The 23,808-nt window shown below is 45.7% G+C and overlaps 1 protein-coding gene across 1 annotated transcript; it reads left to right on the top strand.

The window, feature by feature from the left end:
• Nucleotides 1-58: 58 nt before the first annotated feature.
• Nucleotides 59-18,248, top strand: hnrnpua (heterogeneous nuclear ribonucleoprotein Ua). The gene is made up of 14 exons (XM_052485927.1): nucleotides 59-806; nucleotides 1,727-1,841; nucleotides 9,193-9,266; nucleotides 10,023-10,162; nucleotides 10,392-10,491; nucleotides 10,604-10,716; nucleotides 10,856-11,119; nucleotides 11,257-11,376; nucleotides 15,808-15,936; nucleotides 16,177-16,345; nucleotides 16,519-16,791; nucleotides 16,899-17,167; nucleotides 17,377-17,475; nucleotides 17,595-18,248. Exons 1-14 carry the CDS (start codon nucleotides 341-343, stop codon nucleotides 17,643-17,645), a joined length of 2,382 nt encoding a protein of 793 aa, XP_052341887.1. The 5' UTR covers nucleotides 59-340; the 3' UTR covers nucleotides 17,646-18,248.
• The last annotated feature ends 5,560 nt before the right edge of the window (nucleotides 18,249-23,808 follow it).

Below are 23,808 nucleotides of genomic sequence, written 5' to 3'. Positions count from 1 at the left end.
TTGGCCGAAAAGACATATAAAAGCCATTGTATGGATGCACGGCTGTTATGTGGTAGGAGACAAAAGGAAAAAATCTGACTGGTTTATTCGTGTCATTACGGTAGGGCTATATTACTGCCCTTGGCACGCTCTCATCAGCAGCACAGATGTCAGTAGTGGGACGTGCTTAGAAAGGGTGCGGGTTTGGCGCAGTGGAAATTATAGGCGACTGCTATCACCAAGTCGGCCATCTGTGCACTGGGCTTTTATCTTCGTGTTTCGAATTTCAAAAACACAGTCGACAATTGGGATTTTTATCGAATTGTATCGATATTTATTTAATTATTTAATAGGTAGCACAATGAGCTCTATCAACGTGAATAAGTTAAAGGTAAACGAGTTGAAGGACGAGTTGAAGAAGAGGCAGCTGTCGGACAAGGGGCTGAAGGCGGATCTTATGGACCGGCTGCAGGCCGCGCTGAATGAAGAGGCTCTAGCCAGAGGAGCTGAGACCGGGGAGAACGGCGGCCAATGCGAAGGATCTGTCGGCCTGAATGACATGGGCGAGGAGGACTTGGATGAAGACCTAGTTGAGGAGAGGATGGAGGCGGGCGGAGTAGAGGATGAAGATAGGTGCGAAGGGAAAGCAGAGAAAGAATGCGCCAATATCGACGATAATATGGGGGAAGAGGAGGATGCGGGAGTAGATATGGATAAATCCGACGAGGATGAAGATGCTCTACTGAAAGAAGAAGAGGATGATGATGAGGAGGAGATGGATAAATTCGATGATGATGATGCTGCACTGGGGACTCTCTCGAGAGAGGGTAAGCGATGCAAGCCAGCTAATCGACCCTGCTGCTATGGTTGCAGCAGCGGCGAGAGTTCACGTCTTGCATGACAGTTCAGAATCAAAGATAGGTCAATTGGTTCGCCTGCTAAGCTTGCCAGCTATGTCGGAACTTCTGCCAGGATCCATGTAGCTAGCTAATTGTAGACAATACGCTTTTGTACGGCTGCACTTGACAGGTGTATGTTTTTACGCAATGGTTTTGTGTTCCGGATTTGCATTTCTTCAAGCGGCAGACAAAGATGCGCCGGTGTGCAGATGGTCGTTGGCTAGCTAGCTACCATTAGCTGCTAAAGTGCAAAACAGTGGCTCCTACTGGCGAGAGAGAACGCAGCAGGCTGACTATCTTTTCCCGTGAGACGGTTTGTTATTCCATAGGTATAAATACGTCTATGCGCATAGCTTAGATTTACAACGTTGGTTTTAGGAAATGTGAAGTTATCTAGCTAGCTACCAGTCGTAATCTAGCTTTATTTTTTATAGTTTTTTTTATTTTTTTATTAACATTTTATCAACACGGTAAATACTAAGTTAATATTTGGTCAAGGCTGTCATGGCTGTAGAAACTGAAAATGTGTGATATTTCACACACATCAATATCCATTTATATTGGGGGGGGTTACGAACTGGTATTAAAGACTGGGGTACGAACTGGTATTATTGCTCTTGATGGGCCCTTGTTATTCATGGCTCCAGATCACCATATCTTTAATTATTTTCAGATCTCCTCTTCCCTTTGTAGTCCATACATTGCAACTCATGTAGATACCTGACAAATCAAAACACCTAACTAGCCACCTAGCTGAACTGTGTGGACCATCATGTAACACCTGGGTCCTACACTTGGGGGGCGGGACGCACCTCAATACCTGCTTTGTTATTGTTTTATTTCCAAAGGGGATGCGGACAAAGACACGAGCGCTGAGCAGAAGAATAAGAAGGGCGTTAAGAGACGCCGGGAGGAACATGGAAGGGGCTACTTTGAGTTTATTGAAGAAAGCAAGTACAGCCGGTAAGGATGGTGCAGTAGCCGGGTTAACCCTTGGTTAGCTCCGAGTCACCCTGGCCTGCACAACTCCCAGCTCTCTGCCTTATCGAACTGCTGTGTTGACATTAACAGCCAACACAGTCCTTAATGCTACCCCTGACCCCTGCTGCTAAGAAACATATTTTTTTTCCATTTACCTCTACATGGGTATTACCTTACCTGTTATTACTGAATACAGGGTTGACAATATGCATGCAAAGCCCAACTGTAGTGTATGTAGATAAGGGTGGTTGTTGCTATAGCTAGTCTGTGATAGGAATGGTTATGCCGTGGTCTGCAGGGATGCTATGTTGAATGGGAAGGTCTGGATGCCGCTGGGAGGGTGCCTGACCCACACACTGTGGGACAAAAGAGAAGCGCGGTGGGACAAAGAAGGTGTGGGGGGTGTCTGTAGAAGAAGTGCACCAATTAAGTATCTGTCTGTCTCTCTCTGTCGGTCCAGTTGTGTTGAACTTGGACAACTTTTATATGCTTTCTTTTTTCCCAATGGTAGGATGCAATAGAAGTGTGAATGAGTGTGAATGAGCGAGAGTGATTGATTATTGGCCTCTAATATTGATTAAATTCTCTCCTTACTACAGGCCATTGTCTTTGATACATGTGTTATAAACAGCTTCACTGGTTAGCAGATATACAGCTATTCTGTAGCTCAACAAATCTAATGTCAGTGTTTTTAGAACTTAATTTTAAACCTATATGATTCAGGAGTTTTGAAAAATAACTCTATCACGCAGCTTTTCTAATGGCAAACAGAGCTAAATAACTTGACAGTTTTCTAGAGTGGGCATCCTCGTCTAAAGTATAGGAATTGTGTGTACGTTCTGTTGTTCTTGTGATGAGGTATGATCTTCCAACAACTTTCTATCACTTATATATCCTCACCAGAGAAGAAATGCATATCCAATGATACATTGACATTGGTGAACTTTAGATGACGTTCCTGACTAATTGGTTTTATCACGCCCTGCAGTTTCAGACTGAAGAATGTTACAACTTTAACTCCATTGTTGATAAATCCTGCCAGAACTGGTCAAAATGTAGCCTAGTGCAGTCTTTCCCCTAGAGAAGTCTCTAGTTGAGACTCAAAGGCCCCGAAAGCAACATTTGATAGATTATAGAGTGGTTTGATTTATTAGGATCCCCATTAGCCGACGCCAATAGCAACAGCTAGTCTTACTGGGGTCCAACAAATAACAAAAAAGACAAATAACAAAAAAGAAACTTAAATTAGTTTTACCTCATTTCTATCAGCATGTTAAATGTGAAACCAGTGGGAAAAAAACTCTGGACCACCTTTACTCCACAGACAGAGACACATAAAAAGCTCTCCCTCGCCCTCCATTTGGAATATCTGACTATAACTCTATCCTCCTGATTCCTGCGTACAAGCAAAAATGAAAGCAGGAAGCACCAGTGACTAGATCAATAAAAAAGTGCTCAGATGAAACAGATGCTAAGCTACAGGACTGTTTTGCTAGCACAGACTGAAATATGTTCCGGGATTCCTCCGATGGCATTGAGGAGTACACCACATCAGTCATTGGCTTCATCAATAAGTGCATCGATGACGTCGACCCCACAGTGACTGTACATACATACCCCAACCAGAAGCCATGGATTACAGGCAACAGCCGCACTGAGCTCAAAGCTGACGCTTTCAAGGAGCGGGACTTTAACCCGGAAGCTTATAAGAAATCCCGCTTTGCCTTCAGACGAACCATCAAACAGGAAAAGCATCAATACAGGACAAAGATGGAATTGTACTACACCTGCTCTGACGCTTGTCGGATGTGACAGGGCTTGCAAACCATTACAGACTACAAAGGGAAGCACAGCCGAGAGCTGCCCAGTGACACGAGCCTATCAGATGAGCTAAACTACTTCTATGCTCGCTTCGAGGCAAATAACACTGAAACATGCATGAGAGTACCAGCTGTTCCGGAAGACTGTGTGATCACGCTCTCCGTAGCTGATGTGAGTAAGACCTTTAAACAGGTCAACATTCACAAGGCCGCAGGGCCAGACGGATTACCAGGACGTGGCTCACATCAACACCATTATCCCAGAAACCCTAGACCCACTCCAATTTGCATACCGCCCCTACAGATCCACAGATGATGCAATCTCTATTGCACTCCACACTGCCCTTTCCCACCTGGACAAAAGGAACACCTATGTGAGAATGCTATTCATTGACTACAGCTCAGCGCTCAACACCATATTGCCCTCAAAGCTTATCAATAAGCTAAGGTCCCTGGGACTAAACACCTCCCTCTCCAACTGGATCCTGGACTTCATGATGTGCCGCCCCCAGGTGGTACGGGTAGGTAACAACACATCCGCCACGCTGATCCACAACACAGGGGCCCCTCACGGGGGTGCATGCTCACTCCCCTCCTGTACTCCCTGTTCACTCATGACTGCATGGCCAGGCACGACTCCAACTCCATCATTAAGTTTGCCGATGACACAACAGTGGTAGGTCTAATCACCGACAACGACGAGGCATGGCCTCACCTGGCTGTGTGGTGCCAAGCAGAGACCTGGCCGTGTGGTGCCAGGACAACAACCTCTCCCTCAACGTGATCAAGATAAAGGAGATGATTGTGGACTACAGGAAAAAGAGTACGCCCCCATTCTCATCGACGGGGCTGCAGGGGAGCAGGTTGAGAGCTTCAAGTACCTTGGTGTCCACATCACCAACAAAGTAACATGGTCCAAGCACACCAAGACAGTCGTGAAGAGGGCACGACAAAACCTATTCTCCCTCGGGAGACTGAAAAGATTTGGCATGGGTCCTCAGATCCTCAAAAGGTTCTACAGCTGCACCATCGAGAGCATCCTGACTGGTTGCATCACTGCCTGGTATGGAAACTGCTCGGCCTCCGACCGCAAGACACTACAGAGGGTAGTGCGAACGGACCAGTACATCACTGGGGCCAAGCTTCCTGCCATCCAGGACCTCTATACCAGGCGGTGTCAGAGAAAGGCCCTAAAAAATTGTCAAAGACTCCAGCTACCCTAGTCATAGACTGTTCTCTCTGCTACCGCACGGCAAGCGGTACCGGAGCGCCAAGTCTAGGTCCAAGAGGCTTCAAAACAGCTTCTACCCCCAAGCCATAAGACTCCTGAACACCTAATCAAATGGCTACACAAACTATTTGCACCCCCCCCTCTTTTACACCACTGCTACTCTCTGTTGTTGTCATCTATGCATAGTCACTTTAATAACTCTACCTACATGTGCATAATACCTCAACTAACCGGTGCCCCCCGCACATTGACTCTGTACCAGTACCCCCCCTGCATATTGTCTCACGGTATTTTACTGCTGCTCTTTAATGTTACTTTTATTTCTTATTCTTATCCATATTTTTTTAACTGCATTGTTGGTTAGGGGCTCGTAAGTAAGCATTTCACTGTAAGGTCTACTACACCTGTTGTATTCAGCGCATGTTGTAATGAACACGAGGGGAGACAGAGAGCTGGTTTCAAGCGCAGGGCGCAGCAGGTGTTTAATGCAAAGGACCAGAGGAGGAGGCAGGTAGCTGGGTCCAGGGGCAGGCAGAAGGTCATACACAGGAGCAGGCCGGTAGCTGGGTCCAGTGGCAGGCAGAAGGTCATACACAGGAGGAGGCAGGTAGCTGGGTCCAGGGGCAGGCAGAAGGTCAAACACAGGGGGTCCAAAAGGGCAACAGTACAGGCAGGGAAAAGGATAGTATGGTAGTCCGGGAGATCAGGCAATAGGTAGATAACAGGAAATCCGATAGGCTGAAGTACAGGTAGGGAATAGGCAAAAGGCAAAAAGGCGTCGTTAGTGAGGCAGGCAAAAACTATCATATACGGGAGGAGTAAATCGTGGGGTAAACAGAGCTCCGAAAGCCATGCGTCACACAACAAACAATACCTCACAGTGATGGGGTGCAAAGAACTGAAGTAAATAGTGTGTGATAATGACATACAGGTGTGTGAACAGGTGATTAGAATTCAGGTGATTGGAATCTGGAGAGTGAGCTGCGTTCAGGGGATCTAGGTGTTTGAGGGTGTGAGTTGGAAGCAGATGTTACACATGAGACTAATAATATTTGATTTGATAATCATGATAAGCTAAAACTAGAGCTTGCAGGACGTGCTTTGTCGAGTGTGGTGTCAAAAAAGCAAATCATCTGTTTATTACGGACAGCACTCTCCCCATCTTTACAATCATTGAATCTATATGTTTTGAGCATGACTGTTTACAATCTAAGGTAACACCAAGTAATTTAGTCTCCTCAACTTGTTCAACAGCCACACCATTCATTACCAGATTCAGCTGCGGTCTAGAACTTAGGGAATGATTTGTACCAAATGCAATGCTCTTAATTTATGAGATGTTCAGGACCATTGTATTACTGGTCACCCATTCCCAAACAGACTACCACTCTTTGCTAAGGGTTTCAGTGACCTCATTAGCTGTGGTTGCTGATGCATATATGGTTGAATCATCAGCACATGGACACACATGCTTTGTTTAATGCCAGTGGCAGGTTATTGGTAAAAATAGAAAAGAGTAGAGGGCCTAGAGAGCTGCCCTGCAGTACACCACACTCTACATGTTTGACATTAGAGAAGCTTCCATTAGGAATACCCTATTAAATAGAGTTATATTAGATTTGATAGCTCTGAATCCACGATATGGCAGAGGTTGGAAAGCCATAACACATACAGTGGGGAGAACAAATATTTGATACACTGCCGATTTTGCAGGTTTTCCTACTTACAAAGCATGTCGAGGTCTGTAATTTTTATCAGAGGTACACTTCAGCTGTGAGAGACGGAATCTAAAACAAAAATCCAGAAAATCACATTGTATGATTTTTAAGTAATTAATTTGCATTTTATTGCATGACATAAGTATTTGATACATCAGAAAAGCAGAACTTAATATTTGGCACAGAAACCTGTTTGCAATTACAGTGTCGCGGTTTTCTAATGGTGAAGGAGAGTCGGACCAAACTGCAGCGTGTCGATTTCGATCCATGTTTATTTAAACAAACGTAAAACACGACTAAACACGAACACTACAACACTACAAAACAATAAACAAAACGAAACCCGAAACAGCCTATACATGTGTCAACTAACATCGAACAAGGACATCAAGACACTCAGGACATTCACCCACAATACAACCAAAGAATATGGCTGCCTAAATATGGTTCCCAATCAGAGACAACGATAACCACCTGCCTCTGATTGAGAACCACTTCAGACAGCCATAGACTTTCCTAGAACACCCCACTAAGCTACAACCCCACTAAGCTACACACCACATACAAAAACCCATGTCACACCCTGGCCTGACCAAATACATGAAGAAAAACACAAAATACTTCGACCAGGGCGTGACATACAGATCATACGTTTCCTGTAGTTCTTGACCAGGTTTGCACACACTGCAGTAGGGATTTTGGGCCACCTTCTCCAGATCCTTCAGGTTTCGGTGCTGTCGCTGGGCAATACGGACTTTCAGCTCCCTCCAAAGATTTTCTATTGGGTTCAGGTCTGGAGACTAGCTAGGCCACTCCAGGACCTTGAGATGCTTCTTACGGAGCCACTCCTTAGTTGCCCTGGCTGTGTGTTTCAGGTCGTTGTCATGCTGGAAGACCCAGCCACGACCCATTTTCAATGCTCTTACTGAGGGAAGGAGGTTGTTGGCCAAGATCTCGCGATACATGGCCCCATCCATCCTCCCCTCAATAAGATGCAGTCATCCTGTCCCCTTTGCAGAAAAGCATCCCCAAAGAATGATGATTCCACCTCCATGCTTCACGGTTGAGATGGTGTTCTTGGAGTACTTATCCTTCTTCTTCCTCCAAACACGGCGAGTGGAGTTTAGACCAAAAAGCTCTATTTTTGTCTCATCAGACCACATGACCTTCTCCCATTCCTCCTCTGGATCATCCAGATGGTCATTGGCAAACTTCAGACGGGCCTGGACATGCGCTGGCTTGAGCAGGGGGACCTTGCGTGCGCTGCAGGATTTTAATCCATGACAGCATAGAGTGTTACTAATGGTTTTCCTTGAGACTGTGGTCCCAGCTCTCTTCAGGTCATTGACCACATCCTGCCGTGTAGTTCTGGGTTGATCCCTCACCTTCCTCATGATCATTGATGCCCCACGAGGTGAGATCTTGCATGGAGCTCCAGACCGAGGGTGATTGACCGTCACCTTGAACTTCTTCCATTTTCTAATAATTGCGCCAACAGTTGCCTTCTCACCAAGCTGCTTGCCTATTGTCCCTATAGCCCATCCCAACCTTGTGCAGGTCTACAACTTTAACCCTGTCCTTACACAGCTCTCTGGTCTTGGCCATTGTGGAGAGGTTGGAGTCTGTTTGATTGAGTGTGTGGACAGGTGTCTTTTATACTAACATGTCTGTGAGAGCTGGAATTCTTACTGGTTGGTAGGTGATCAAATACTTATGTCATGCAATAGAATGCAAATTAATTACTTAAAAATCATAGTGATTTTCTGGATTTTTGTTTTAGATTCTGTCTCTCACAGTTGAAGTGTACCTATGATAAAAATTACAGACCTCTACATGCTTTGTAAGTAGGAAAACCTGCAAAATCCGCAGTGTGTCAAGTACTTGTTCTCCCCACTGTATGTTTTCTCAACAACAATAATATCAAAGGCTGCACTGAAAGTACAGTACAGCTCCCACAATCTTCTTATCAATTTCTTTCAACCAATCATCAGTCATTTGTGCCAGTGCAGTACATGTTGAGTGCCCTTCTCTATAAACATGCTGAAAGTCTGTTGTTAATTTGTTTACAGTGAAATAGCATTGTATTTGTTAAAACACAATTTTTTCCAACAGTTTGCTAAGAGCTGGCATTAAGCTGATAGGTCTGCTGTTGAACCAGTAAAGGCCGCTTTACCACTCTTGGATAGTGGAATGACTTTGGCTCCCATCCAGGCCTGAGGACAAAGACTTTCCTCTCGGCTCAGATTAAAGATATGACAGATAGGAGTGGCTATAGAGTCAGCTACCATCCTCAGTAGCTTTCCATCTAAGTTGTCAATACCAGGAGGTTTGTCATTATTGATCGATAACAATCATGTTTTTAATCACCTCTCCCACACTAATTTTACAAAATTCAAACTTGCAATGCTTTTCTTTCATTATCTGTTTTTTTTTGTACATGAGTAAAATGGCTCACTGTTCGTTGTTGTCATTTCCTGCCTAAGTTTGCCCACTTGAGTGAGAGACATGTCCCTCCAGTGTCCTCTCTGGGCTGACCCTTCACCCCTTCATCTTCTCTCTTCCAGGGCCAAGTCCCCCCAGCCCCCACTGGAGGAAGAGGACGAGGAGTTTGACGACAGCACTGTCTGCCTGGACACCTGTGAGTACACACACACACACCTGACCACATGTGAGTACACACCTGTCCACATGTGAGTACACACCTGACCACATGTGAGTACACACACACAGACCTGACCACATGTGAGTACACACACACAGACCTGTCCACATGTGAGTACACACACACCTGACCACATGTGAGTACACACACAGACCTGTCCACATGTGAGTACACACCTGTCCACATGTGAGTACACACCTGTCCACATGTGAGTACACACCTGACCACGTGTGAGTACACACCTGTTCACATGTGAGTACACACCTGACCACATGTGAGTACACACACACAGACCTGACCACATGTGAGTACACACACAGACCTGTCCACATGGGAGTACACACACACAGACCTGACCACATGTGAGTACATACACACAGACCTGACCACTGGATAGCTGGGGCGGCAGGGTAGCCTAGTGGTTAGAGCGTTGGACTAGATTTCGCAAGGTTGCAAGTTCAAATCCCAGAGCTGACAAGGTACAAATCTGTCATTCTGCCCCTGAACAGGCAGTTAACCCACTGTTCTTAGGCTGTCATTGAAAATAGGAATTGTAAAATAAAAGAAATAGCTGTGGGTAGAATTTGTACAATTATTGAATAACACCTGCAGCAGTGCACATTTTTTTACTTGAACTGTGAAGTTCACAATAGTGTGTGTGTGTGTGTGTGTGTGTGTGTGTGTGTGTGTGTGTGTGTGTGTGTGTGTGTGTGTGTGTGTGTGTAACCACAGATAACAGTGACCTGCACTTCAAGGTGTCCCGGGACCGTTACAGCGCGTCATCCCTTACCATGGAGAGCTTTGCCTACCTGTGGGCTGGAGGCAGGGCTTCCTACGGAGTAGCTCAGGGCAAGGCCTGCTTTGAGATGAAGGTGAGGAGAGATATCACCATCAACAGCACACACACACGTGGTCAATCAATCTATCAAGTTTATCTTATAAATCCCTTTTTACATCAGCAGTTGTCACAAAGTGCTTTACAGATATTCAGCCAAAAACCACTGATGATGATGATGATGGTCTGAACAGAACATCATGACAAACACACAAGCACACACACACAAACACACACACACCTCACCCTCTGTGTGTTCTCCCCAGATCATTGAGAAGATCCCAGTGAAACATATCTCCAGTAAAGGCATGGATATCCATGAGGTTCTGGTAGGCTGGTCACTAGCCAATGGAACACTGTTACTGGGTGAGTGAACAATTAGACCAACCAATATATTCAGTGGACTCCTGATATATGCTCAGGGAAACCCCTGGTGTGTTGTGCTGTTGTATGGTAACTCCTTGTCTGACGTCCTCAGGAGAAGAGGAACACTCGTATGCCTTCTCTGCCAAAGGGAAGAAAACCACCAACTGTGTCACAGAAGACTTCGGAGAGTGCTTCGATGAAAACGATGTCGTCGGATGCCTAATCGTAAGATATTTTAATGATCCCTTTGTCACATTTCACTCAAAGAGCTAAGCTTTAGCCAGTTAAAAAATGAACATCAGTTTACAGATTAAACTGCTGCTGCTTTTTCCACTGATGATGATGTTCGTCCTCTCTCCTGCAGAACTTTGAAGGCTCGGAGGTGGAGCTATCGTTCAGTAAGAACGGTCAGGACCTAGGCGTGGCCTTCAAAGTTGACAAGGCATCTTTGGACGGACGGCCCCTCTTCCCTCACGTCCTCTGTCACAACTGTGCTGTAGAGTTCAACTTCGGCCAGAGGGAGGCACCACTGTTCGTCCCACCGGCCGACTACAGCTTCCTACAGCAGGTCCCTGTGAGCAAGAGGGTTCGAGGCCCCAAAGGGCCCGACACCAAGGATGACTGTGAGGTGAGTGAGTGTGTGCTGGTTTTCATGTTGTTGAATGTCCATGTGGTATTTTCATCATTTCCATTTCCAAGTCTGTATCCCACATTTGACAACACATTACTTTGCAGCCATGATTAAAATGTCTCTTACTCTCCCAGGTGATCGTGATGGTAGGCCTGCCTGGCGCTGGGAAGACGGCGTGGGTAACCAAGCACACTCAGGAGCACCCTGGGAAATACAACATCCTGGGAACCAACACCATCCTGGAGAAGATGATGGTGAGTGATGCTGAAAGGGACAGGACAGTTCTACAGTTCAGCTTAAAGAGACAGGACAGTTCTACAGTTCAGTTTAAAGGGACAGGACAGTTCTACAGTTCAGTTTAAAGGGACAGGACAGTTCTACAGTTCAGCTTAAAGGGACAGGACAGTTCTACAGTTCAGCTTAAAGGGACAGGACAGGTCTACAGTTCAACAGTTCAGCTTAAAGGGACAGAACAGTTCTACAGTTCAACAGTTCAGCTTAAAGGGACAGGACAGTTCACCTTAAAAAGACACCTCACCTTAAAGAGGCATTTCAGCTGAAAGGGACAGGACAGTTCACCTTAGAAAGACACCTCACCTTAAAGAGGCAGTTGAGCTGAAAGGGACAGGACAGTTCACCTTAAAGAGGCAGTTCAGCTGACAGGGTCAAAACAGTTCACCTTAAAGGGTCAGTTCAGCTGAAAGGGACAGCTCACCTTAAAGGGACAGCTCACCTTAAAGGGACAGCTCACCTTAAAGGGACAGTTCACCTTAAAGGGACAGGACAGTTCACCTTAAAGGGTCAGTTCAGCTGAAAGGGACAGCTCACCTTAAAGGGACAGTTCACCTTAAAGAGGCAGTTCGGCTGAAAGGGACAGATCACCTTAAAAGGACAGCTCACCTTAAAGGGACAGTTCACCTTAAAGGGACAGGACAGTTCACCTTAAAGGGTCAGTTCAGCTGAAAGGGACAGCTCACCTTAAAGGGACAGTTCACCTTAAAGGGACAGGACAGTTCACCTTAAAGGGTCAGTTCAGCTGAAAGGGACAGCTCACCTTAAAGGGACAGCTCACCTTAAAGGGACAGTTCACCTTAAAGGGACAGGACAGTTCACCTTAAAGGGTCAGTTCACCTTAAAGGGTCAGTTCAGGTTGGAGGGACAGCTCACCTTAAAGGGTCAGTTCAGGTTGAAGGGACAGCTCACCTTAAAGGGTCAGTTCAGGTTGAAGGGACAGCTCACCTTAAAGGGTCAGATCAGGTTGAAGGGACAGCTCACCTTAAAGGGTCAGTTCAGGTTGGAGGGACAGCTCACCTTAAAGGGTCAGTTCAGGTTGAAGGGACAGCTCACCTTAAAGGGTCGGTTCAGGTTGAAGGGACAGCTCACCTTAAAGGGTCAGTTCAGGTTGAAGGGACAGCTCACCTTAAAGGGTCAGTTCAGGTTGGAGGGACAGCTCACCTTAAAGGGTCAGTTCAGGTTGAAGGGACAGCTCACCTTAAAGGGTCAGTTCAGGTTGAAGGGACAGCTCACCTTAAAGGGTCAGTTCAGGTTGAAGGGACAGCTCACCTTAAAGGGTCAGTTCAGGTTGAAGGGACAGCTCACCTTAAAGGGTCAGTTCAGTTCACCTTAAAGGGTCAGTTCACCTTAAAGGGTCAGTTCAGGTTGAAGGGACAGCTCACCTTAAAGGGTCAGTTCAGGTTGAAGGGACAGCTCACCTTAAAGGGTCAGTTCAGGTTGAAGGGACAGCTCACCTTAAAGGGTCAGTTCAGGTTGAAGGGACAGCTCACCTTAAAGGGTCAGTTCAGGTTGGAGGGACAGCTCACCTTAAAGGGACAGTTCACCTTAAAGGGACAGGACAGTTCACCTTAAAGGGTCAGTTCACCTTAAAGGGTCAGTTCAGGTTGGAGGGACAGCTCACCTTAAAGGGTCAGTTCAGGTTGAAGGGACAGCTCACCTTAAAGGGTCAGTTCAGGTTGGAGGGACAGCTCACCTTAAAGGGTCAGTTCAGGTTGGAGGGACAGCTCACCTTAAAGGGTCAGTTCAGGTTGAAGGGACAGCTCACCTTAAAGGGTCAGTTCAGGTTGGAGGGACAGCTCACCTTAAAGAGGCAGTTCAGGTTGAAGGGACAGCTCACCTTAAAGGGTCAGTTCAGGTTGAAGGGACAGCTCACCTTAAAGGGTCAGTTCAGGTTGAAGGGACAGCTCACCTTAAAGGGACAGCTCACCTTAAAGGGTCAGTTCAGGTTGAAGGGACAGCTCACCTTAAAGGGTCAGTTCAGGTTGAAGGGACAGTTCACCTTAAAGGGTCAGTTCAGGTTGAAGGGACAGCTCACCTTAAAGGGTCAGTTCAGGTTGAAGGGACAGTTCACCTTAAAAGGGTCAGTTCAGGTTGAAGGGACAGCTCACCTTAAAGGGTCAGTTCAGGTTGAAGGGACAGCTCACCTTAAAGGGACAGCTCACCTTAAAGGGTCAGTTCAGGTTGAAGGGACAGCTCACCTTAAAGGGTCAGTTCAGGTTGAAGGGACAGTTCACCTTAAAGGGTCAGTTCAGGTTGAAAGGACAGCTCACCTTAAAGGGTCAGTTCAGGTTGGAGGGACAGCTCACCTTAAAGGGTCAGTTCAGGTTGAAGGGACAGCTCACCTTAAAGGGTCAGTTCACCTTAAAGGGTCAGTTCAGGTTGGAGGGACAGCTCACCTTAAAGGGTCAGTTCAGGTTGAAGGGACAGCTCACCTTAAAGGGACAGTTCAGGTTGGAGGGACAGCTCACCTTAAAGGGTCAGTTCAGGTTGAAGGGACAGCTCACCTTAAAGGGTCAGTTCAGGTTGAAGGGACAGCTCACCTTAAAGGGTCAGTTCAGGTTGAAGGGACAGCTCACCTTAAAGGGTCAGTTCAGGTTGAAGGGACAGCTCACCTTAAAGGGTCAGTTCAGGTTGAAGGGACAGCTCACCTTAAAGGGTCAGTTCAGGTTGGAGGGACAGCTCACCTTAAAGGGTCAGTTCAGGTTGAAGGGACAGTTCACCTTAAAGGGTCAGTTCAGGTTGGAGGGACAGTTCACCTTAAAGGGTCAGTTCAGGTTGGAGGGACAGTTCACCTTAAAGGGTCAGTTCAGGTTGAAGGGACAGCTCACCTTAAAGGGTCAGTTCAGGTTGAAGGGACAGCTCACCTTAAAGGGTCAGTTCAGGTTAGAGGGACAGCTCACCTTAAAGGGTCAGTTCAGGTTGAAGGGACAGCTCACCTTAAAGGGACAGCTCACCTTAAAGGGTCAGTTCAGGTTGGAGGGACAGCTCACCTTACAGGGTCAGTTCAGGTTGGAGGGACAGCTCACCTTGAAGGGTCAGTTCACCTTAAAGGGTCAGTTCAGGTTGGAGGGACAGCTCACCTTACAGGGTCAGTTCAGGTTGGAGGGACAGCTCACATTAAAGGGTCAGTTCAGGTTGGAGGGACAGCTCACATTAAAGGGTCAGTTCAGGTTGGAGGGACAGCTCACCTTACAGGGTCAGTTCAGGTTGGAGGGACAGCTCACCTTACAGGGTCAGTTCAGGTTGGAGGGACAGCTCACATTAAAGGGTCAGTTCAGGTTGGAGGGACAGCTCACCTTAAAGGGTCAGTTCACCTTAAAGGGTCAGTTCAGGTTGGAGGGACAGTTCACCTTAAAGGGTCAGTTCAGGTTGGAGGGACAGCTCACCTTAAAGGGTCAGTTCAGGTTGGAGGGACAGCTCACCTTAAAGGGTCAGTTCAGGTTGGAGGGACAGCTCACCTTAAAGGGACAGTTCAGGTTAGAGGGACAGCTCACCTTAAAGGGACAGTTCAGGTTGGAGGGACAGCTCACCTTAAAGGGTCAGTTCAGGTTGAAGGGACAGCTCACCTTAAAGGGTCAGTTCAGGTTGAAGGGACAGCTCACCTTAAAGGGTCAGTTCAGGTTGAAGGGACAGCTCACCTTAAAGGGTCAGTTCAGGTTGGAGGGACAGCTCACCTTAAAGGGACAGTTCAGGTTAGAGGGACAGCTCACCTTAAAGGGTCAGTTCAGGTTGGAGGGACAGCTCACCTTAAAGGGTCAGTTCAGGTTGGAGGGACAGCTCACCTTAAAGGGTCAGTTCAGGTTGAAGGGACAGCTCACCTTAAAGGGTCAGTTCAGGTTGAAGGGACAGCTCACCTTAAAGTGTCAGTTCAGGTTGAAGGGACAGCTCACCTTAAAGTGTCAGTTCAGGTTGAAGGGACAGCTCACCTTAAAGGGTCAGTTCAGGTTGAAGGGACAGCTCACCTTAAAGGGTCAGTTCAGGTTGAAGGGACAGCTCACCTTAAAGGGTCAGTTCAGGTTGAAGGGACAGCTCACCTTAAAGGGTCAGTTCAGGTTGAAGGGACAGCTCAACTTAAAGGGTCAGTTCAGGTTGACGGGACAGCTCACCTTAAAGGGTCAGTTCAGGTTGGAGGGACAGCTCACCTTAAAGAGGCAGTTCAGCTGAAAGGGACAGTTCAGGTTGGAGGGACAGCTCACCTTAAAGAGGCAGTTCAGCTGAAAGGGACAGCTCACCTTAAAGGGACAGTTCACCTTAAAGGGTCAGTTCAGGTTGGAGGGACAGTTCACCTTGAAGGGACAGTTCACCTTTAAGGGTCAGTTCAGGTTGAAGAGACAGTTCACCCCAAAGTCAGATGACTCCATACCTCAGAATTCTTTATTCTCCTTTGCCAGATCGCCAGTCTGAAACGCCAAATGAAGGATGTCACCAAACTCACCGCCATCTCCCAGCGTGCACCTCTTTTCCTGGGAAAATTCATTGAGATTGCTGCACGCAAAAAACGCAACTACATCCTTGACCAGGTAACCATGGTTACCCAAATTTAAGCTTTTGTTTTTATGTATCGGTTCAATTGTCGTTATTTTTGAATATTTAGATGCCTTGTGAACAAACAACATTTGATTAAGTCAGCATCATCATGAGAAACAAATACTCCTTGGTTGTATGGCAGTGTGAGAATGGAATGATTTCAGTAGGTGTATGGTTGGATATGACTTTAACCCTGGTACCTCTCTCTCTTTCTCTCTCTCTCTCTCTGTCAGACCAATGTGTCAGCCCCGGCCCAGAGGAGGAAGATGTGTCTGTTTGCAGGCTTCCAGAGGAAGGCCGTGGTGGTGTGTCCTACTGACGACGACTACAAGCAGAGGACACAGAAGAAAGCCGAGACGGATGGTAAAGACGTCCCTGAGCACGCCGTACTCAAGATGAAAGGTGAGCTACAACAACCTAGAATACCTGACAAACATAACACCTGTTACCTGTATCAATAACACATGAGAGCTTACATTACATTTGAGTCCTTTGGCAGACGCTTCTTTCCGAGCTGACTGACTGATTTGTTAGGGGTTGATATATCTGGCTGTTTCCCTTCCGTCCTCCTGTAGGTATCTACACCCTGCCGGAGCCAGGGGATTGCTTCAGTGAGGTGAGCTTTGTGGAGCTGCAGAAGGACGAGGCCTCCAAGCTGCTGGACTTGTACAAGGAGGAGAGTCGCTCCGCCCTGCCCCCAGAGAAGAAGGCCAACCAGGGGGGCACGCCACCCAAGAGAGGGGGCAACCACCGCGGCCGTGGGGGCAGAGGGCAGGGGCAGTGGGGAGGTGGTCAGGGGCAGAGGGGGGGCAGAGGAGGCTTCCAGATCAGAGGCAACTTCAGGGGAGGTGAGCAATGTGTATTTGACTCTGTAAATAACTCTAATACTTGAGGTGTATGTTTGTGTACTTGGTATGTACAATATATATTGATCTGTGTGTTTGTCTCTGCCCAGGCCCAGGACCTCGTGGTGGATTCAGTCGTCCCCCCAGAGGTTACCTTCCTCCTCCGGCCTTCCGAGGGGGCTTCTCCAACCGGGGCAACTTCAACAGGGGGAGCGGGGGCATGCCCAGCAGAGGGGGTGCACCCAGGGGGGGTCCTGGAAGGGGCAACATGAGGAACATGGGGGGTAATAGGGGAGGCAATATGCACCGAGGCAGCATGACCCGCGGAGGAGGTGGAGGTGGAAGAGGACGTGGGGACAACAGGGGCAACTTCACACAGGTGGGTCACTAGTTACTATACCTGATAGTGTCCTTGACTAGGACTACACCGAGTCTGACTCTATCAGCTCGAGTGGATTGTTGGATTATTTCATTTCTATATAGTTTTCTGAATATAACAACAACATACAGTACATTTCTATAACCCACCAATTAATTGGAGGTCAGCTGGCAGTCCCAGGTGTCTGATGGCTGTTGTGTTTTCCGCAGAAGTTCAGAGGCAGAGGAGGCAACAATCGCAGCTTCAACAAGAACAGCAACTTTGGCATGAACAAGGCCCAGGCCTTCAACCAGAGCTGGCAGCAGGGGGTATGTACTGCTCCTGATGTAGCTGGACGTAGCGCAGCACAGGCTGGGCAATGTTTGCACCTTAGGACCAATGGAATGGTTCAAAACTCTTACCTTTAACCTCTGTCTTCCATCTTTAGTTCTGGAACCAGAAGCCATGGAGCCAACAGTACCACCCAGGATACTACTGAGCATGTGCGGTAGAGAGACTGACTGACAGCACACAGACACACCCCCTCACTACAAACCCCGTCCCCCCGGCGCATACGCGCCAACTCCCGTTGCACTCCATTTTACCTTCTCCCCTCCTCCTTTTTCCTCTCCTCTTCCTTCGTTTTAGGAAGAAAGAGCATTCCACTGCTGAGATGGACTGCCGGTTCTGAGACAAAGACAACAAACGCTTTCTGGGCTCCTTTACTTTCTGCGTTTTGATTTTGTATATTTGTATTGCTTTTACGTTTCAGAGCCGGAGCTCTCAAGCGTTCGCCTTCAGAAACCTTGGCTTTCATCCAGCATGTGATGTCTCTTAAAAAACTTTTCAGGGTTCGGTGTTTTTATCTGTAAAGATGTACTTTTTACTACAACGATCATGATGATGATGATAGATATTTCTTTCCGATTTTTTGCTTTGCATTATGTTGTTTTATGTTTTTAAGAATCAGGAGAGGCTAGCACTCACTTTAGACACAGAGCATTTGTGAGGTGTCGTAATTCTAGTCCTACTGCAAATACGTTTGTTTCTAGTAAGTAAAGTGAAGTTTAAGCTGTAATAAAAAATGATATGCTTAAAAATATATATATCAGTGTAATTTAACTAACAGACAGCCCACATAAACACAGGAATTGCTCTCGATGGTGCATCTTATTTGGTATGCGAATCCATATTTTTCAATGTCAAAGGTGTTAGAAAAGCCTTTGATATGAGAAGCACCATCTCAGATAGAGTAGCTATCTTGTTAAAATTAATAAAACGTCTTGCTATATCCTGCATCAGTGGCTCATACATCCAATCTAAAGACCAAGGCCGTTCTTCAGTAAGGCACTCCTTTATCTATCTTGAGTGGTCACTTACTCAGTACTCCGTACCAGAGCAGATGGGCCATTCCATGAGGCCTGGGGCTCGTTCAGTAGAGCACAAAGTTATCTAACATTCAGATCAGGGATGGGCAATTGAAGGCCCTCGGACCAATTTCAAAATGTGGTTGTTTATTGTTTGTAATGTCAGTCACTGATAGTCACTCAATTAGCCCATGTCAGCTAAAATGTTTTAGATTGGTAAATTAGTCTAGCGGCCAGCTATCTAAAACGTAATCATGGTTGAATTACCTACCGGAGGGCCCCCATGGATTTTGTTAGTCTCACTCAGATATCAAATTAAAAACAGCTCATTTTCCTCTCCGCCCCATGGCAAAATGAATAGAATAGAAGGAAATCAGTTATAAAATTGCAAAATGTTCTCTACACCCCATGGCTAAATGTGTAGAATGGCACGGAATTAGGATCACTCTGGGATAGAACTGTCCTGAATAGAGCTGACATGAATACTTACACTACGTGTCCGAGAGGCAGGTTTGTTCTACTCAGTATTTTTTTTATATCCGATGGGGGTGGGGGTCACAAAAAAGCTGAACTCAGCATGAGGGGCCGCAGTTGCGCCACAGTTCCATTCAAGAAGTACAACAAAAACCACAGTTTTACATCAATATGATTCTCTCCAATAAACAATTATTTGAAAAATGGGTTTTAAGTGCCAACCTTAAACATTTCACTTTTGGACTTACATGATCAACCTGGTCCTTAGCAGGTTTGTCTGAATGAACCCAGCTTAATGCGCTTAAAGATACTACACAGCAATGTAAAAACATTACTGTGTAGAACAAGCCTACCTTTCAGACACTTAGTGTAAGGAATAATGTCCGCTCCATTCATGAGTTCTATCTGCAACGTTCAGTATATTGCATCCTCCTGAACATGACCCTGTTTTCAACACCTCTGATAATCTACTGTTAGCAATAGAACTAGGAGTTCTCCTCAACAACTCTGATAGCCTACTGTTAGCAGTAGAGCTAGGAGTTCTCAACACCTCTGATAGCCTACTGTTAGCAGTAGAGCTAGGAGTCCTCCTCAACACCTCTGATAGCCTACTGTTAGCAGTAGAGCTAGGAGTTCTCCTCAACACCTCTGATAGCCTACTGTTAGCAGTAGAGCTAGGAGTTCTCCTCAACACCTCTGATAGCCTACTGTTAGCAGTAGAACTAGGAGTTCTCCTCAACACCTCTGATAGCCTATTGTTAGCAGTAGAACTAGGAGTTTTCCTCAACATCTCTGATAGCCTACTGTTAGCAGTAGAACTAGGAGTTCTCCTCAACACCTCTGATAGCCTACTGTTAGCAGTAGAACTAGGAGTTATCCTCAACATCTCTGATAGCCTATTGTTAGCAGTAGAACTAGGAGTCCTCCTCACCACCACTGATAGCCTACTGTTAGCAGTAGAGCTAGGAGTTCTCCTCAACACCTCTGATAGCCTACTGTTAGCAGTAGAGCTAGGAGTTCTCCTCAACACCTCTGATAGCCTACTGTTAGCAGTAGAGCTAGGAGTTCTCCTCAACACCTCTGATAGCCTACTGTTAGCAGTAGAGCTAGGAGTTCTCCTCAACACCTCTGATAGCCTACTGTTAGCAGTAGAGCTAGGAGTTCTCCTCAACACCTCTGATAGCCTACTGTTAGCAGTAGAGCTAGGAGTTCTCCTCAACACCTCTGATAGCCTACTGTTAGCAGTAGAACTAGGAGTTCTCCTCAACACCTCTGATAGCCTATTGTTAGCAGTAGAACTAGGAGTTTTCCTCAACATCTCTGATAGTCTACTGTTAGCAGTAGAACTAGGAGTTCTCCTCAACACCTCTGATAGCCTACTGTTAGCAGTAGAACTAGGAGTTATCCTCAACATCTCTGATAGCCTATTGTTAGCAGTAGAACTAGGAGTCCTCCTCACCACCACTGATAGCCTACTGTTAGCAGTAGAACTAGGAGTTTTCCTCAACATCTCTGATAGCCTACTGTTAGCAGTAGAACTAGGAGTTCTCCTCAACACCTCTGATAGCCTACTGTTAGCAGTAGAACTAGGAGTTATCCTCAACATCTCTGATAGCCTATTGTTAGCAGTAGAACTAGGAGTCCTCCTCACCACCACTGATAGCCTATTGTTAGCAGTAGAACTAGGAGTCCTCCTCACCACCACTGATAGCCTATTGTTAGCAGTAGAACTAGGAGTCCTCCTCACCACCACTGATAGCCTACTGTTAGCAGTAGAACTAGGAATTTGGTGCTAAAGGCTCAAATTCCTTTGGTAAGGCCTAGAAGGCCCCATATTAACAGTCCAACAAATAGACATGCTTTTATCCTACAGTACGATGCTTTAAAGTGCTTAAGATTTCATAGTAATGTAATATAAGTAACGATTTAAGGCCTTTAGTTGTTTATTGTAAATACTTTTTAAATTCATTTGATTGTAGAACTTTTATAAAAGGTAGTCCTTTTTTTGTAGATGCGGTCATTTTTGTTGGTTTTATTTTTTGAACTGTCAAGGTGCATACTTTTCATTGACATTTGGAAATCAAATTGTCTTGAATCAGTGCTTTGTGTGAGTTCCACTGGAATATTTAAGCTGAGCTCATTCAGACAAAGCTGCTAAGGACCAGATTGATCATGTAAATCCAAGAGTGAAATGTTTCAATAGGGGAGCACCCTGTGTATGTTGTGTGTGTGTTTACTGTTTGTCTAATAATTGCATATTGGAGAGAACCACAATGGTATATCACTGTTGTTTTTATTGTATTTATTGAATTGAACTGTAGATCAGGCCTAAATGTATTTTGGGACCAACACAGTAGAATAACCCTGACTTCTCAGAGAAGCATTTAAATCAGGCTGAAGTAAATGTTACTACTGTCTACTGTTTCAGCAGTCGTGTGATACATAGCCTAGAGTGGGGTTGTGTGTTGAAAGAGTTATTATTGTCAACTCTCATCTTTTTACTCGGTGTATAAGCAGTGTAAACTGACTGACAAAGGCTCATTATTGAAGGTGCCTTCAAAAGAAATTGTTACCCCTGGACTTATTCCACATTTTGTTGTGTTACCGCCTGAATTCAAAATGGATTCAATCATTTTTTTTAAACTCACCCATCTACACACAATACCCCATAATGACAAAGTGAAAACAGGTTTTTATAAATGTTTGCAAATGTATTGAAAATTAAATACAGAAAAATCGCATTTAGATACAGTGGGGCAAAAAAGTATTTAGTCAGCCACCAATTGTGCAAGTTCTCCCACTTAAAAAGATGAGAGGCCTGTAATTTTCATCATAGGTACACTTCAACTATGACAGACAAAATGAGAAAAAAAATCCAGAAAATCACATTGTAGGATTTTTTATTAATTTATTTGCAAATTATGGTGGAAAATAAGTATTTGGTTAATAACAAAAGTTTATCTCAATACTTTGTTATATACCCTTTGTTGGCAATGACGGAGGTCAAACGTTTTCTGTAAGTCTTCACAAGGTTTTCACACACTGTTGCTGGTATTTTGGCCCATTCCTCCATGCAGATCTCCTTTAGAGCAGTGATGTTTAAGGACTGTTGCTGGGCAACACATACTTTCAACACCCTCAAAATATTTTCTATGGGTTGAGATCTGGAGACTAGCTAGGCCACTCCAGGACCTTGAAATGCTTCTTACGAAGCCACTCCTTCGTTGCCCAGGCGGTGTGTTTGGGATCATTGTCATGCTGAAAGACCCAGCCACGTTTCATCTTCAATGCCCTTGCTGATGGAAAGAGGTTTTCACTAAAAATCTCACGATACATGGCCCCATTCATTCTTTCCTTTACACGGATCAGTCGTCCTGGTCCCTTTGCAGAAAAACAGCCCCAAAGCATGATGTTTCCACCCCCATGCTTCACAGTAGGTATGGTGTTCTTTGGATGCAACTCAGCATTCTTTGTCCTCCAAACACGACGAGTTGAGTTTTCACCAAAAAGTTATATTTTGGTTTCATCTGACCATATGACATTCTCCCAATCTTCTTCTGGATCATCTAAATGCTCTCTAGCAAACTTCAGATGGGCCTGGACATGTACTGGCTTAAGCAGGGGGACACGTCTGCCACTGCAGGATTTGAGTCCCTGGTGGCGTAGTCTGTTACTGATGGTAGGCTTTGTTACTTTGGTCCCAGCTCTCTGCAGGTCATTCACTAGGTCCCCCCGTGTGGTTCTGAGATTTTTGCTCAGCGTTCTTGTGATCATTTTGACCCCACGGGGTGAGATCTTGCGTGGAGCCCCAGATCGAGGGAGATTATCAGTGGTCTTGTATGTCTTCCATTTCCTAATAATTGCTCCCACAGTTGATTTCTTCAAACCAAGCTGCTTACCTATTGCAAATTCAGTCTTCCCAGCCTGGTGCAGGTCTACAATTTTGTTTCTGGTGTCCTTTGACAGCTCTTTGGTCTTGGCCATAGTGGAGTTTGGATTGTGACTGTTTGAGGTTGTGGACAGGTGTCTTTTATACTGATAACAAGTTCAAACAGGTGCCATTAATACAGGTAATGAGTGGAGGACAGATGAGCCTCTTAAAGAAGAGGTTACAGGTCTGTGAGAGCTAGAAATCTTGCTTGTTTGTAGGTGACCAAATACTTATTTTCCACCATAATTTGCAAATAAATCCATTAAAAATCCTACAATGTGATTTTCTGGATTTTTTTCCCTCATTTTGTCTATCATGGTTGAAGTGTACCTATGACGAAAATACAGGCCTCTCTCATCTTTTTAAGTGGGAGAACTTGCACAACTGGTGGCTGACTAAATACTTTTTTACCCCATTGTAAGTATTCGCACCCCTGAGTCAATACTTTGTAGAAGTACCTTTGGCAGTGATTACAGCTGAGTCTTTCTAGGTAAGTCTCTAAACGGCTTTCCACACCTGGTTGAGCAACATTTTTATTTATTTATTTTATGTAACCTTTATTTAACTAGGCAAGTCAGTTAAGAAGAAAATCTTATTTACAATGACGGCTTAGCCCCCCAGGCCAAACCCTAACCCAGACAACGCTGGGCCAATTGTGCGCCGCCCTATGGGACAGCCGATTGTGATACATCCTGGAATCAAACCCGGGTCTGTAGTGACGCCTCTAGCACTGAGATGCAGTGCCTTAAACCGCTGCGCCATTTGGGAGCTCCATTTTCCCATTATTCTTTTCAAAATTCTTCAAGCTTCTTCAAGTGTCTAGTGGAAAGCAGTCTGAAGCAGGTTTTCCTCTAGGACTTTGTCTGTGCTTAGCTCCATTCTGTTTATTT

This window comes from Oncorhynchus keta, chromosome 29 (assembly GCF_023373465.1).
Source record: "Oncorhynchus keta strain PuntledgeMale-10-30-2019 chromosome 29, Oket_V2, whole genome shotgun sequence".
Lineage (NCBI taxonomy): Eukaryota > Metazoa > Chordata > Actinopteri > Salmoniformes > Salmonidae > Oncorhynchus > Oncorhynchus keta.
The sequence above is the reverse complement of the archived record's forward strand: the minus strand, read 5'-3'. Positions and strand labels throughout refer to the sequence as shown.

Excerpts from the sequence above, each read along its gene's own strand:
- hnrnpua (XM_052485927.1), top strand. The coding sequence starts at position 341 with ATGAGCTCTATCAACGTGAATAAGTTAAAGGTAAACGAGTTGAAGGAC. Across the intron at positions 1,842-9,192 it reads GAAGAAAGCAAGTACAGCCG|GGCCAAGTCCCCCCAGCCCC; the intron begins GTAAGGATGGTG and ends TCTCTCTTCCAG. Across the intron at positions 10,492-10,603 it reads CAATGGAACACTGTTACTGG|GAGAAGAGGAACACTCGTAT; the intron begins GTGAGTGAACAA and ends TGACGTCCTCAG.